At 41.9% G+C, this 14,155-nt stretch overlaps 1 protein-coding gene across 6 annotated transcripts in view; it reads left to right on the top strand.

Moving 5' to 3' along the window:
* Positions 1-14,155, top strand: part of ttbk1a (tau tubulin kinase 1a) — a 61,316-nt gene that overhangs the window by 29,740 nt on the left and 17,421 nt on the right. For all 6 annotated transcript variants that reach the window (XM_040004138.1, XM_040004141.1, XM_040004143.1 and 3 more), the window contains 6 exons: positions 1,179-1,304; positions 1,385-1,539; positions 1,778-1,982; positions 3,281-3,453; positions 4,150-4,490; positions 7,498-7,679. In XM_040004138.1, the coding sequence (XP_039860072.1) occupies positions 1,179-1,304; positions 1,385-1,539; positions 1,778-1,982; positions 3,281-3,453; positions 4,150-4,490; positions 7,498-7,679 (1,182 nt within the window). The remainder of the gene's footprint in view (positions 1-1,178; positions 1,305-1,384; positions 1,540-1,777; positions 1,983-3,280; positions 3,454-4,149; positions 4,491-7,497; positions 7,680-14,155) is intronic.

Here is a 14,155-nt window from a genome sequence, read left to right on the forward strand (position 1 = left end):
TGTCACGCTTGTGTCCGGAGTTAGCGATGTTAGCCACGACTCCGTTAGCATCATGATGCTACATTGCCGGTACTCCCTCTGTGACCAGGTTAGCGACATGAGTTCATCCATCTTATTGGGCAAAGATCTTACGTTTCCAATAATTACAGAAGGAAGAGATGGTCGATAACGTCTCCTTCTCGGGCGACGGCGCTCCTTCCCACCACGACACCCCCGTCTTTTCCTCCTCAGCTCGCTGGGAATATCGGGTCTGTCCGCCGGCAGTACCGCTGCAGGACGCAGCGCTAACAGCTGGTCCTTACTGTAAACAAAGGATCTCTGCTCTGGGTCCCCAGACACGGGTGAAAAAAGTAGAAATAAACTGAGAAAAACGACCAGGACTAGCACAAAGCGGTAGAACATGGTTGCAGAGTCTAATTACTAATACGTTAGTTATAAAAAATTAACGAGAAAAAAGATAAGAAAGAAAGAAACTCAGAATGAGCAGAGCTGCTGTAACAGGCTGCCGCACACGGGGGGCGCCGGAAGTAGTAGTTGGGTATCGAAGAATCCATAGGTCCGTCATCCTATTCATGTAGCCCCTTCCGCCGGGGTTACTTGCGTAGTAGCATTCCAACAACGCCCTGTTTTCGTCTCTTGCCCACCGATGCCTTCTTGTTCCAGTAGCCCACTTGTCGTCAGGGTGCCCTGGTTCCTCAACACCTGACGCGGACCTTGTTGATCCGGGCGACGTCCGAGCCGGCATGCCTTCATATTTATCTGTCTCGCTCATGTCTGCGGTAGGCTCGCTTAGCATAGGGGGTCTAGCCTTAGGACCCTTACTGGATACAGACGCCCCAGGCAGGAATCGAACTTGCGATCAAAAGGAGCCAGCTGAGGTGTTTCGGGCATCTGACAAGGATGCCTCCTGGGCGCCTCCTGGGTAAGGTGTTCTGGGCATGTCTCACCGGGAGGAGGCCCCGGGGGAGACCCAGAACACGCTGGAGAGATTATATCTCTCGGCTGGCCTGGGAACGCCTTGGTGTTCCCTGGATAAGCTGGAGGAGGTGCCTGAGGAGAGGGAGGTCTGGGCCTCTCTGCTTAGGCTGCTGCCCCCGCGACCCGGCCTCGGATAAAGCGGATGAAGATGGATGGATGTATATATGTATATATATATTGTTGTCTTTTTTTCTGTTTAGGAACAAGTTGGTCAAATTAAAGAGCGTTATGACCATCAGCTGCTGCTCAAACACATGCCTTCAGAGTTTAAAATCTTTCTGGACCATGTCCTGGCCCTGGACTACTACACTAAACCAGATTACCAGGTAGATATAATAAAAGTTCAGAGGAGCAGTCTAATATTGAGACTTTGATTCACATTAATAAATTTGTGTATTTTTTCCAGCTGCTGATGTCAGTGTTTGAGAACAGTATGAAGGAGCGAATCATTACAGAGAATGAACCCTTTGATTGGGAAAAGGGAGGAAGTGATGTCACGCTGTCAACCAGTGCCTCCACCCAACCACAGCACAACACCCGACCTACTGCAGCCATGGTGGGGTAAGAACAAGCTGCAACCTCCTGTAAAATAAGTCTGAAATAGAAGTGCCAAAAAGGGAAGTTTCTCTAACAGCCACTTGCCATTTTTCTTTGATTTGTAAAGCTATGCAGACTGTATTAGAAAGAATTTGGTTAATATATCATAACGAAAAAGTTTTGTAAATTGCATGATTAGATTCAAATGTATTTATGAAATAACAGCATCTATGTAAAGATTTGCTATATTCTGTGTCCATAGAGCCATTGTGACTCCAGTTCCTGGAGACCTACAGAGGGAGAACACCGATGTTCAAGACGAGCATCTCAGTGATCAGGAAAATGCTCCTCCACCTCCACCAAGCCGACCCCCTGGGGAAACCGGTGTCCAGCATTCTGGAGAGACTGGAGAAGGCTGGGATGACACAGACTTTAACCGCAATAGACTCAGGATCAGCCTAACCAAGGTCTGAACCATCAGTTATAGGTTTTGGTAATGCCACAGTCCCATTAAATCGACCCCAGAATCAGACTCTAGAGGCCTTAGTTAGCATGCTAAAGGAGGTACTACAATTAGGAGACTTAAAATGTGGCTTGTTTGGAAGAATTTACAGGAGGGGAAAACCTTGAAAAATAAAAATGGTAGCACAGTTTATATTTGCTAAACTGTGTCAAACCACAAGCCCTCTAGAACATTGTCCATTGGATAGACATGACCAAAGTGGAGGTTGGGCCATAACACAGTATGTCAGTACAAACACTGACTGTCAAGCAGAGTGGTGATGATTTGGGCTTTTTTTGAACTTGGTCCAAATGGGATCATACAACAGATAATGATCCCAAGCACACTAGCTTGGGATCATTATCTACAGCAGAATGACTGTGAATAATCAAGGTTAGCTCTCTCGTCTTGCCTGGAAACACCTCAGTGTATCCCTGGATAAGCTAGAGGAGGGGGTCTAGGTTTCTTTGCTCAGATTGCTGCCCATGGGTAGCAGAAGAAAATGGATGTATGGCTGGACAATTTGAGAGACCGATTAAGCTATAGAGAAAACAATTACTTCGAGTTATTGCTGCTAAAGGTAGTTCTACCTGCTACTGAATCAGGGAGTGTACTTTTTAATAGGACTGCATGAAGTCCTGTGGAAATCCCTGAGATTTCACATGGACTTGTTTCATTAGAAACATAAGCAACATTTTTATCCAATTATTAGTTGATAAAAACAAAAAGTGGATTGCCTGAAAATATTTTTGTCATTACAGCCTTTTAGATGATTCTAAAATGTGTTAGTTGTTTAGTCTTAAGACATTTTGGTTCACATGAACCTTCTGCCAAGTCACTATCAGTGACTGCCCTTAACTCTACCCATATACTATCAGAAAATGTCATTTTTCTTTTTTCTTATTTTTTCTTCTTGCAAGTTTTGAAGTCTTGTACAAAAAAAAAAGAATCACTGGTATCAAAATGTATTAGTTTTATCTCCAAAAAATGTTTCTTTTGCTTGTCTCCAAAACATCACGTTAGCTTTTAGGCTTAGGGTTGCTGTTATTTATGCTGCTGACTTAATTCCAGAAAGTTGATTCTGTTCATCTGGACGTAGCATTTTCAGTGGGAGAAACATTTTGTCACTTATCCAAACTCGCTCACCCATTTCCTTACCTGGATGATTGACCATGCATCAAGACAATGTTGACTTAAGGAAGTCGTTTTAGAGTTGCCTTCCAGAGTGTTTAAATGGTTGCTCACTTTTTTATCATTCCTCAGGGGGCTCAGGAAGAGGAAGCAATTCGAGGGGCCTGTCCAGTGTCTCCTGTACGAGGTGTAGGACCCGAGTCCCCAACAGGACAGGGTCGGTCCTTACGATATCGGCGGGTCAACAGCCCAGAATCTGATCGTCTTTCTGCAGCTGAGGGCCGGGCTGACGCCTATGGACAGAGGTGACAGTAAAGTATAGAAAACAACAAAGGTGGTTTTAGGTGAAGAGACAGCATTTCATGTTACTTTTGGTAACAAACAACAAATATGAAAACATTTTCCAGTTTAAAAAATAAACATAAGCCAAACTCAACCTGCCTATTGAAAAATAAAATCACACCAAAGATTAGAATTAATTAATTATGAGGCCTTTGCTCTAAAAGAATTTGATCTCAACTTTTTGAATCCACATAAATCAGAAATGTACAAAAGAGGTTCAACTAGATTTGAATGACTTGGATTTGGCTCTGAGATTTTGCTTGATTTTGATTGTTGAGAATTCATTTGGATACACTCCAAAGACCGAATCTTTTTAATGTGAAACTTGGCTTCAAAGTTTCTGTTACCATGACTTGACTTGGACGTGTCTGAACTGACCGAGGTTTGTAATGGACTTCACATTCTGTATATCATATGTCTTATATGATATGGATCGGTGGTGAACCGAGACTTAAGATTTCCTTTGAAAAAACAACTAGTCTGGGCTATATTTAAAATTGACTTCGCTTTACCCTTAAGAAGTTTAAACCTGAGCTTTAAATTGAACTGAATAATGAAACAAAAAGTTGAAAAAGTATTTTTACCAGGTTGTTAAGCTGTAGAAGAGTCATAGTCCCATATCCTTCTATTTTGTACACATTTGTTTGTGTGTCCACCAGGTCTAGGATGGACATCCTCGGTTCTCCATCTCGTCACGTCTACTCCTCCCAGCCGGCTCAGATGCTGTCTGTTGACCCCGGATGCCGTGGAGATCGTCAGGTCAGTGGCCGTCAGGAAGTGTCCGTGGCATCCGTCGACCAGGAGGCCCACAGCAACGCCTTTATTCGTTCTGTACCGCTGGCAGAGGAGGAAGACTTTGATAGCAAAGAGTGGGTGATCATTGACAAAGAGGCAGAGCTGCGAGACTTTCTTCCAACCACGTCAGGAACTACTGACGAGGAGCCTGAGGAGCTACGCCCTCTGGAGGAACAGGAGGAGAGGAGGCGACTCAGGGCTGGAGGTAGGAGATAAAAAGAAGCTTTTTAGTCATAAAACTGAAATGAACAGGGTAAATATAATAAAAATGGTTGGTTCATCAGGGCAGGGCACTATTTGAAATGTTTCAGTGCTAGTGTTAATCTGAAACCTTAGCTTTGGTGCCATCTTCCATAAGTTTGGTTGTTACCTAGGAGCTGATAGGATAAGAGCCCTGTTCTATTGACAAAATAGGTCTCTTTAAAAGTGGTGAATTCTAAGTGGATTGGAAGCAAGTCTCCATTTTATCAACAGTCATTAATAAAAAAAAATAACCTAGTGAATTTTTAGGAAAACAAGAATGAAAACCAGACTAAATAAAGTGCTAAATCTATCAAATAGAGGCAGAATGAGGGAATTCAACAAATAAAACAAGTGTTTTGATGGAAATTATGAAACATCTAATTGGGTTGTTGTCTGTGACATAATACCACCCTGAAAGTCAGAGTCATTCCTTTTGGGGAAATATTGTATTACAGTTTCTCTCAAATGTTAAAACACATTTCACAAACGTTTCCACCATGTTCCCCAATGTCTAAACACAACACCCTTTTCTAAAGCTACATAAACACAACCACACCTTCCCACTGCAAAACTCAAACATTCACACCAAAAGAGCAGCTTGAAGCTTTCAAAAATGTTAACATTTTAAACATTGTAGACATTTAAAAAGTGGTCACTGTTGGTGGTGAACCACTCTCTGATTTGGTTTGTTCTGTGGAAGCGGACATTGTCCCAAATGATCACATAAATGTGATGTGCGGGCCCAGGATGGTGTTGTTGGCGGTCCAGGAGGATGTCTTTTAGCTCCTCTAGGAAGGTGAGGAGACGTTGGGTGTTGTAAGACCCAAGGACAGCATGCCGGTGGACAAGCCCCTCCGAACCCATGGTCACACAAAGGGTAATATTACCCCCCCCCGTTGGCCAGGGACCTCAGTGATGGCTCTTTGGACAATGATGTTACGGCCTCTTTGCCTTCGTTTCTGCAGGTTGAAGCCAGCCTCATCCAGGAAGAGGTACTCATGAAGTCTGGCCATCGCGTCCAACTGTAATATCCTCTGTGAAAATGTGAAAGTGCACAGGTGTTCAGAACAACAGTCAATCAGGTAGCACAGTATTGTCCAGAAGTAATGTAGGCCACTGAGCAACACAGTATGCCCACTAACTGTACTGTGAACATGGATGTATACTTACTTGCACATACTCATAACGTAGATCTTTGTGTCGCGCAGAGTTGCGCTCAAAGGGAACCCTGTAGACCTGTTTCATCCGTGTCTTTTGGCGCCGGAGAACTCGGTCTATTGTGGCCAAGCTGACATCGTCAATGCTCTCAAAGTTGACATTATCGGCAATGACTTTGTCTCTGATCTCCCGGAGTCTGATGAGGTTGTTCCCACGAACCATATCCACAATGAGGGTTTCTTGTGCTGCTGCAAATATGGCAACCCTCCCACCTCTATGTGGCCTTCTTTCAACTCTAAAGAAAGAAACGTGTTGTCAATTGACATGTGTTACAATACAGTCACAACTGATTTGAAACCACTAGACTACTTTCACAGGTTTGTAAAACTGTATTGTGACAAAGAAAGCAATCGAGTACAATACCTGTTGTGTTGTCTGAATGCCCTGATAATGGTGGCCACGGTGAACCTACTCAGGTTTGGACGGAGTCTTAGTCCTGCTTCAGCCATTGTCATGCCATGGTCAATGACTGTTGCTCGCATCTCATCCGTAATGATGGTGCGAGGTTGTCTTGCCCTCCCTCCTGGACCTTCTCCTCTCCCATGTTGGCCTGCTCCTCTTCCTCCTCTCATTTGAACTCCTCTTCCTCATTGGCCTGCTCCTCTTCCTCCTCTCATTTGAACTCCTCTTCCTCGTTGGCCTGCTCGTCTTCCTCCTCTCATTTGAACTCCTCTTCCATGTTGGCCTGCTCCTCTTCCTCCTCTCATTTGAACTCCTCTTCCTCGTTGGCCTGCTCCTCTTCCTCCTCTCATTTGAACTCCTCTTCCTCGTTGGCCTGCTCCTCTTCCTCCTCTCATTTGAACTCCTCTTCCTCGTTAGCCTGCTCCTCTTCCTCCTCTCATTTGAACTCCTCTTCCTCGTTGGCCTGCTCGTCTTCCTCCTCTCATTTGAACTCCTCTTCCTCGTTGGCCTGCTCCTCTTCTTCCAGGGCCAAGCGCTTTGAGGGGTCCCGAAAAGCGCTATATAAATGCAATCCATTATTATTATTAATAACTCGAAGAATCATTCGCTGTAACAAAGTTACGACTAACTGGCTACCCTTAAATTGCTCAACTGCTCGCTAATGTTATCTTTTTTTAAAGACACTGGACAGTTTTGCAGTGGTTGCACAATAATCTCAAGTTAAATTAAATAGCTAGATGTTTTAACTCATTTTTTAAAAATACATTAAAGCATAATTATATAAAAGCAAACTAGAAACTGAGACCATTTGCCTTCAAAGCAAACGTTTTAAACTTAAGGCACAACTTTTACTTTGAAATTGAATGTTCTCTGTTTCTGGTTTGCATCACACTTTTTCACTACCGCTCAATGGTTCAGTGAATGTTTGCAGACAAGTTGGCATCTTGCAAACTGCAAGTGACTGTGGCAGCCTGTTAGTGACTAACAGGGAGTTGGGCGTTCGTCTTGTAATTGGAAGGTTGCCGGTTCGAGCCCCGGCTCCGACAGTCTCGGTCGTTGTGTCCTTGGGCAAGACACTTCACCCGTTGCCTACTGGTGGTGGTCAGAGGGCCCGGTGGCGCCAGTGTCCGGCAGCCTCGCCTCTGTCAGTGCGCCCCAGGGCGGCTGTGGCTACACTGTAGCTTGCCATCACCAGTGTGTGAATGGGTGGATGATTGTGTATAGTGTAAAGCGCTTTGGGGTCCTTAGGACCAACTAAAGCGCTACACAAATACAGACCATTTACCATTTACCATAAAGTAAACACAAGGAGGTTTTGACTGCAGAATTGTCTTTGGTTTCCTTTGCAGGAGCGGAGCCAGTAGTTCGTCCAAAGACTCACACGCGGGAGAGCAGCCGGGGAATGCTAACGCTAACAGAGGAGGAGGCATCAAGGAAAAGTGGTGGTAGCCCAGCACAGTCGCCCTGTCATTCTCTGCCATCAGGACGTCCTCGCCGGAGAGAGTCTGAGCCCACTGGACCTCAGAGACCGGTAAGAGACCCAGCCAGCCAATAACACAAGTTTAGTTCTTTGATGGCATGTTTGCGGACAAATGAGCGGACTTGACGACTGCAAAAGAGGTTTATTCTTTGATGTCAGTATGTGATTCTGACTGCTCAGACACTGACATATCGAGGCACAGTGCACGCTCCGGCTCATTTATCTGCCTGCCAACATACAACTTAAAAGACAAATCCAGCATGATCAGAGGTTTTGCAAATTTATATTCTTCCCTCTTTATCAGTGATGATGATTTACAATTTACTTTAAGAGTCTTTAAAATGGTGTCAATTTATAAGTTGGTTGTGCAGGAAAAAAACACGTGTTGGAATGGAAACACTTGTTACAAGTGTAAAGGTGCCCTTAGGCATTCAATGGCCACTAAGTCAGACTGTGGTGGTGCTGAGAAACACAAACTGCTGGATAAATTAAGCAAGAAGAACTTGAAACTTGAATTTAGAAATTGGACACTAATATTTTCTGTTTGTAGACATGAAAGAGCATGTTGAGGCAGACCATTTTTGGAACATCCAGCTGTCCCATCCATCTCTATGTCCATCTGTCCATCCATCCATCAATCCATCCACCTTCTTCAAACTTATCTCAAAACCTTTATTCTTATACTGATGAGTATATTTTTTTATCACAATTAGTTAATTCAATCAGTGTTTGCCTTACTAAAATATGATCTAAAGTTAACACACAAACAGACTAGTTAAATTAAGAAATGCCTAATCAAACAACAAGTAATCAAGACGAGGAATATGTGCTTTCCTTCTTCTTCTCTATATCCTTCATATCGTAATCATGGGACTGCTACAGACTTCAAGTGCAATAGAACAATAATGCAGGAATCTGTCTATAGATTGCAGAGAATCAGACAGTCCACGTGCTTTTTGGATAATGAGCAAAATATTTCGGGTCATGCTGGACTTGTCCTAAAAAGACCACGGTGATAAGAGGGGAACAGACACCAGACACCTGAGTTTGTTTTCAGATTCGAGGCAGCTCTGTCTTGAGCACCAGTCACATGTACAGTAGTTGTTCTGTTCAATTGCCAGCATCCAAAAGATCCTCTGGCAGGTTAAATGCTGACCTTAAAGTAAAGCTGAACTCCGATAGCTTGCTCACAGCTTGTTTTTAGGCTAGATCGCTAATTGTTTTTTTAGCAAATTTTAATTAGCCATTTTTTTAAATTAAATACTTGTAAGCAATGCTGAAAATACATTGCTTGGTACAGAAAAAATCAAAAAAATCACCAGACCTGGGAAATCAAAACAATAGTAATTTTGATAGGATTTAGCTACAGAGTGAGTCAAATTAAGACAGCTACGTTTTAAAATGCTTTACAGACAGGAGATGTCTATACCAAGTGCCTTAGTTCATTTCTTCCCACCGAATGCCAAGATTTGAAATACTCTCTCGCTTAGGCATGATACAGAAATAAGACAGACATTAAAAACCAGCAAATTATACTTTTTTCTGAATACATTATTTATTACAAACTACTAATCTTTATAAAGTGATATCTGCTATACAGAATGTATAGACAAGAGGGAAGATTTTTCATAGGTTTCAACTATTTAGATTTTTTTCTGTAGGCTAAATTCTGTTTAATAATCATATTATAGTCTCAAAACCACCACCTTTCTTTGAGTATTGTTTTCTCAGATTTGTTGAGTGAAGTTCTAGTATTTATTTAGTCTTTTACTAATTAGTATCTGCCTGTGAGGTGCACCTGTACTAGGCAAATCAACCTTGTTAGCATTAGCTGCTAACTGAAAAATTTACCATCTTATCCAAACATGGCCACTTGTGACAGCAGCTGAAATTCTAACATCAAAAATTCAAAATGCAGAGTTGTGTAAAGTCACAGTAGATTTGTCCATATTTTGTGCGCAATCTATGAGACTGACTTCCATTGGGAGTCTGTCATTCTTTGCATTTTTGGATTGTTGTTCATTGGTAAACTACGGTAAAGTAACTACGGTTAAACAAACTGCAGTTTGTTTAATTAACTGTGTTTCAGATATCTAATTACTGTTGCCACAATCAGCTTCATTTTGACCCAGAATATTACTGATGGTTTGTTTTTTACAACTGCCTATGACTCGTGAAAACCAGATTTAACTGTGTAGCTGTGAGACTTGTCTCTTTCTAGTCCTTGAGACAGATTGATGTCTTTTCACACAAACACACACTCACGTCTGGTGATATTGTGATTGGGGAATGTAGACAGATGGAAATTTACTCCAGAATAAAAATGGCCGATTTTCCAGAGCTTGATCTCATTGAATACTCATTGAATACATTTTCAGCTGAAGCTGTACATCCAGTGACAAAATTCCCCACTGGAGGAAGTAAAGGTGTGAAGGTTGTTGTAGTGTTGTGTGGGTGGCATTTACTGTTATGATAGCCTAATCTTTATGTTTAGTTGCGTAACCCTATCATTATTTCAATTGATTGTTTATTTTTCATGATCAAGCTCTTTTCCTAATTTCTGAATTCTGGCTTTGTGACATAAAGTTTGAAAAGTGTGTTTTGCAGAAGCAACCAATAATGGTGTTCTTGTCTGGTTATAGGGTGATAAAAAGAAAACACATCTTTCTTGTGCTTTCTTCATGGTGAAATGCAATAGATTTGTGAATGAAAGCTGTAATGTAGATGAATGTTGTTGCAATGGTTGAATATGTTGAATATTATTATTTCATTTTTGCGTGTTTGGTGTAGGGAAAAAAAGAAAAAATTGTGAAACAAAAAAAGGCTTTTCCAAATGTAAAGCACAATCAAAATATATTTTGTCATGTTAGAGAAGTTTTTCAAAAGTCTGATCATTTTTATGTTGCACTCTGCTCACTGTAATGTCTCATAGATTGAGTCCAAAATAGTTAGCTAAGAAGCCACTAATTATAGCCACGTGTGCTGATAGCTGATTGCAACCCGTTGCTTCACTGTTTTGTTGATGGGCAATGTAGGCTTTTCTTTGTCGTGTGAGTGTCCTGCAGAGGTGGCAAAAGTACAGACATTCTGTACTTAAGTAGAAGTACAGATACTTGAAGTAGTGATTCAAATTCTTTACTCAAGTAAAAGTGAAAAAGTACAGGCTCTGAAATGTACTCCAAGTAAGGAAGTAAAAAGTAGCTCTTTGAAGGACAACTGTGCAAAGCTAACTGAACCTTGTGCTATATTAATGTATTAATGTAATAATAAAATTATGTCAGGGAATAAAGACTTTATTTCAGTCTGAATTTGAATTCAAATAATTTAGTCAGCTTGAATTATTTAAGTAGAACATGAGCAGAGAAAAAGACAAGCTCTATTTTCTTTCTTTGTACTCAGGAAATGAGTACAGTCAGGGGTTACAGTGGGTGGGGGAACCCTAAAATCAGTTTTGATGGTTCAGCGTGGGGAAAAGAAGCACAGCTCACAATAATTTCTGTTGAGAGCTCCAATAGATTTTCTTAATGAAGAGACTGTGATCTGCTGAACTGCTTTTTGCAGATTTATACACTTGATTCACCATGTAAGAAGATGTTTCACGAGTGGTCCTGGCTAACTTACATTCTCTGCACTAATAGTTAGGGCTGCCACAAACGATTATTTTGATAGTCGACTAGTCACCGATTATTTTTGCGATTAGTCGACTAATCAGATCATGCATCCATTGGACATAAAACGTACAGCTTATTGCACCAGCAGCATCTGCTCTTATATAACTATCATTATCTTACAGCTTGAAGTGTTTAAGGTATGTGCTAACTAAAAATAAAGACAAGATGATAATTTATTAAATTTTAATTAAATTTGCAGATTGTTGTCCAATATGAAAAAACATGAAAAAACATAATGTCGTATGTACAGACCCAATAGCTGTTTCCCAATTCCTAAGCCGCATCTTTCGAAGGACCTGGCCCTTGCGGTCTACGCAGCCCCGGGTCCTTCGAAGACCGATAAGGCTGGAAGTGCGAGGCTGTGAAATGGGATGGTTTAGCCTTCAGATTTGCGTCACCAGCTGTCTCGGTGAAGTTTAATAAACTCAGCCATCTTCTCCTTGTTATCTAAAGTATAACAGGACGTTGGAGTAAATTCTCAGCCATCTCACACTCACACATCTCACAGCGAAAGACCACAGGGGTCTGAAAACAATGTGCCAGGAGTCCAGTGTTCTTGCTGGCTCTAGTGAGCCTTGACCTCCCAGTCAGTTATCGAGCTGGTGGGTAACAGGCATCTCCGAAAACATCAGAGCACTTTTGCCAATATGTGATGTCTTGATAAATCGAGCAGATATTTGAAGTTTACACAGCTACATTCTTGCCTGAAAATATCTTAAAAGTTGATTTTGGGACCTAGAAAGAGTAATATTAAAACTTAGTAGCGCTATAAATTCTGGGATAGTTTGGGACATGAAGGATACACCCGACCCATCCTTCATATCTGGGGAAATGAAGGACGCATTTGTCGGCTGCATTTGGAGCAGCCTTCGAATTGGGATCAGCCTTCGTCGCCTGGCTGTGATATAATCGGCCTACAAATGCGGCCTCCAGCTGGACCTTTAGCTAGCAACATGTTGTGCATCAAACTGCACACAAACAATTTGTGTGTTTGCTAATCTTTGTTGAGCTGATAGACGCGCCATATTTGAAATTACCTGCCACTTAAAAAATGTTGTTCCCCTTTATGTTCTTTTGTAGTGCTAGCTAGATGCTAAAGTACAGCAACCACAACTTATGGACACCTGTAGTCGTTTGAGTGCCCCCCCCCCCCCCCCCCCCACTTTAACCCCTGACTATGACACACGATTGAATCTCTTTGATATATTTTTGTGTGACATTTCCTGGTGATACCCAAACAGGACTGGCTGTCATGTGTTACTGTTTAGCCTCAGATCGATTTGATTATAAGACTACTCCAGGGCAAGTATGTATATTCTTGATAAAAATATATTTTCTCAATTATAATTAGATTAGCCTATACAATACCTTCTCAAATACCCTTTTAATATCAAAATACCTTCTTATACAAATGGTACTGATATTTTTATTTTAGTGGTACAGCTTGTCCTATTTGCTTAACCCAGCATGAAATTTGAAATTTGAATGAAAAGTCTAAATTTTCTTCATTTTTCTTACTAAGAATTTCATGTTTTTAAAAGCAGAAAATTGCCATGACATTCGTGCACATGACGAGTGTATGGAAACCTAAGATCCCAACGACATTATGATTATAAACTTGGCACAAAAAGTAAGGAAATGTGAGTTTGTTCTAGTATTTCTTTATCATACTACTTCTTGGTAATCAATCCTCTACCTGTTTATTTCCCCTTTAAATAGTGCCAAGTGCGTGAGGAAAATGAAATTCGGGCTTAGCAGAGCTAAGTATGTTGGCTACACCCATGAAAAACTTGCTAAATTGTCTCTTCCAAAGAGCTTATTCTGCTATTGACTCTTGTTTTGAGGTTCTGGTACCCCAGTAACTAAGAATCTGGTGCCTGATTAGCAGTGTCTGTGAGCATGGACCCAGTGGTCCGCAGCGGCCATTGGTTTCTACCAGCTGTCTCTGTGAAGCTGTCAGCTGTCTCTACCATGCCATGTTTGATTTACTTGGATCAGGTCACATGTCATAAGGCAACTTCAAGCTGGTGTTCCACAAAACCAACCACTTTTTGGAGTGACGCTTATTGGCATCTCCAAGTGAAAGAGCAAGTTTCATATATCAAGGGACGTCAGAGACAGGCTGCAAAATATGTGTCCCAAGAAGATGATACCACAAGAATACGGTTTTCTTACCCCGTCAGCACTTACAAACTGTAGGTTGTCTTCTATATGTTCTATACCGGAACAAACTGCACACAGCCAATCTTCAGTCCCATAGGTCAACCAGGAGGCCTGCCATGACTGTACCCATAGGGTAACAGTTTTTGCTTGAGGCAATGTGATGGTGTGGGTGGGTGTTATTGAGATGAGATTCCAGTAGCAAACCCATGTCTCCACAGTCCACCTCGTCCCTACAGTGCAGGGTTTATCAGAGACTTCTTGAATTTGGGAGTGGAGAGGATTGAATAGCCTACCTGCAGTGCTGACTTGATGCTTAGGTGTGCTGTTTGTGCCAGAATGACCAACACAACCACACTGGCTTACTTGCAACAAATGATGGTTGAAGAATTGGATACCATCCCACAACCAAGCTGGTGACCGGCATGAGGAAGAGGTGGTGCCATGCTGTTGTGGCTATGTATGGTTCTTCCACATGCTGCTGAGGCCCCTGTTTATTAAATGAATTCGTCCACACGTAAACGGCGTGGTCACTGAAAACGGAGATTTTTAAAAACTCCGGCCAGGGTGGATATTTTTGAAAACTCCGTTTTTGCATTTACGTGTGGACGAGAAAAACTGAGAAAACGCAGCGTCAAAGGTGTGCTCATTTTTTGACGTCACACTGTGCGCCACGTTATTGTTTCGGTGAAATGA

Source organism: Simochromis diagramma, unplaced genomic scaffold (assembly GCF_900408965.1).
Source record: "Simochromis diagramma unplaced genomic scaffold, fSimDia1.1 OVJJ01000565.1, whole genome shotgun sequence".
NCBI lineage: Eukaryota > Metazoa > Chordata > Actinopteri > Cichliformes > Cichlidae > Simochromis > Simochromis diagramma.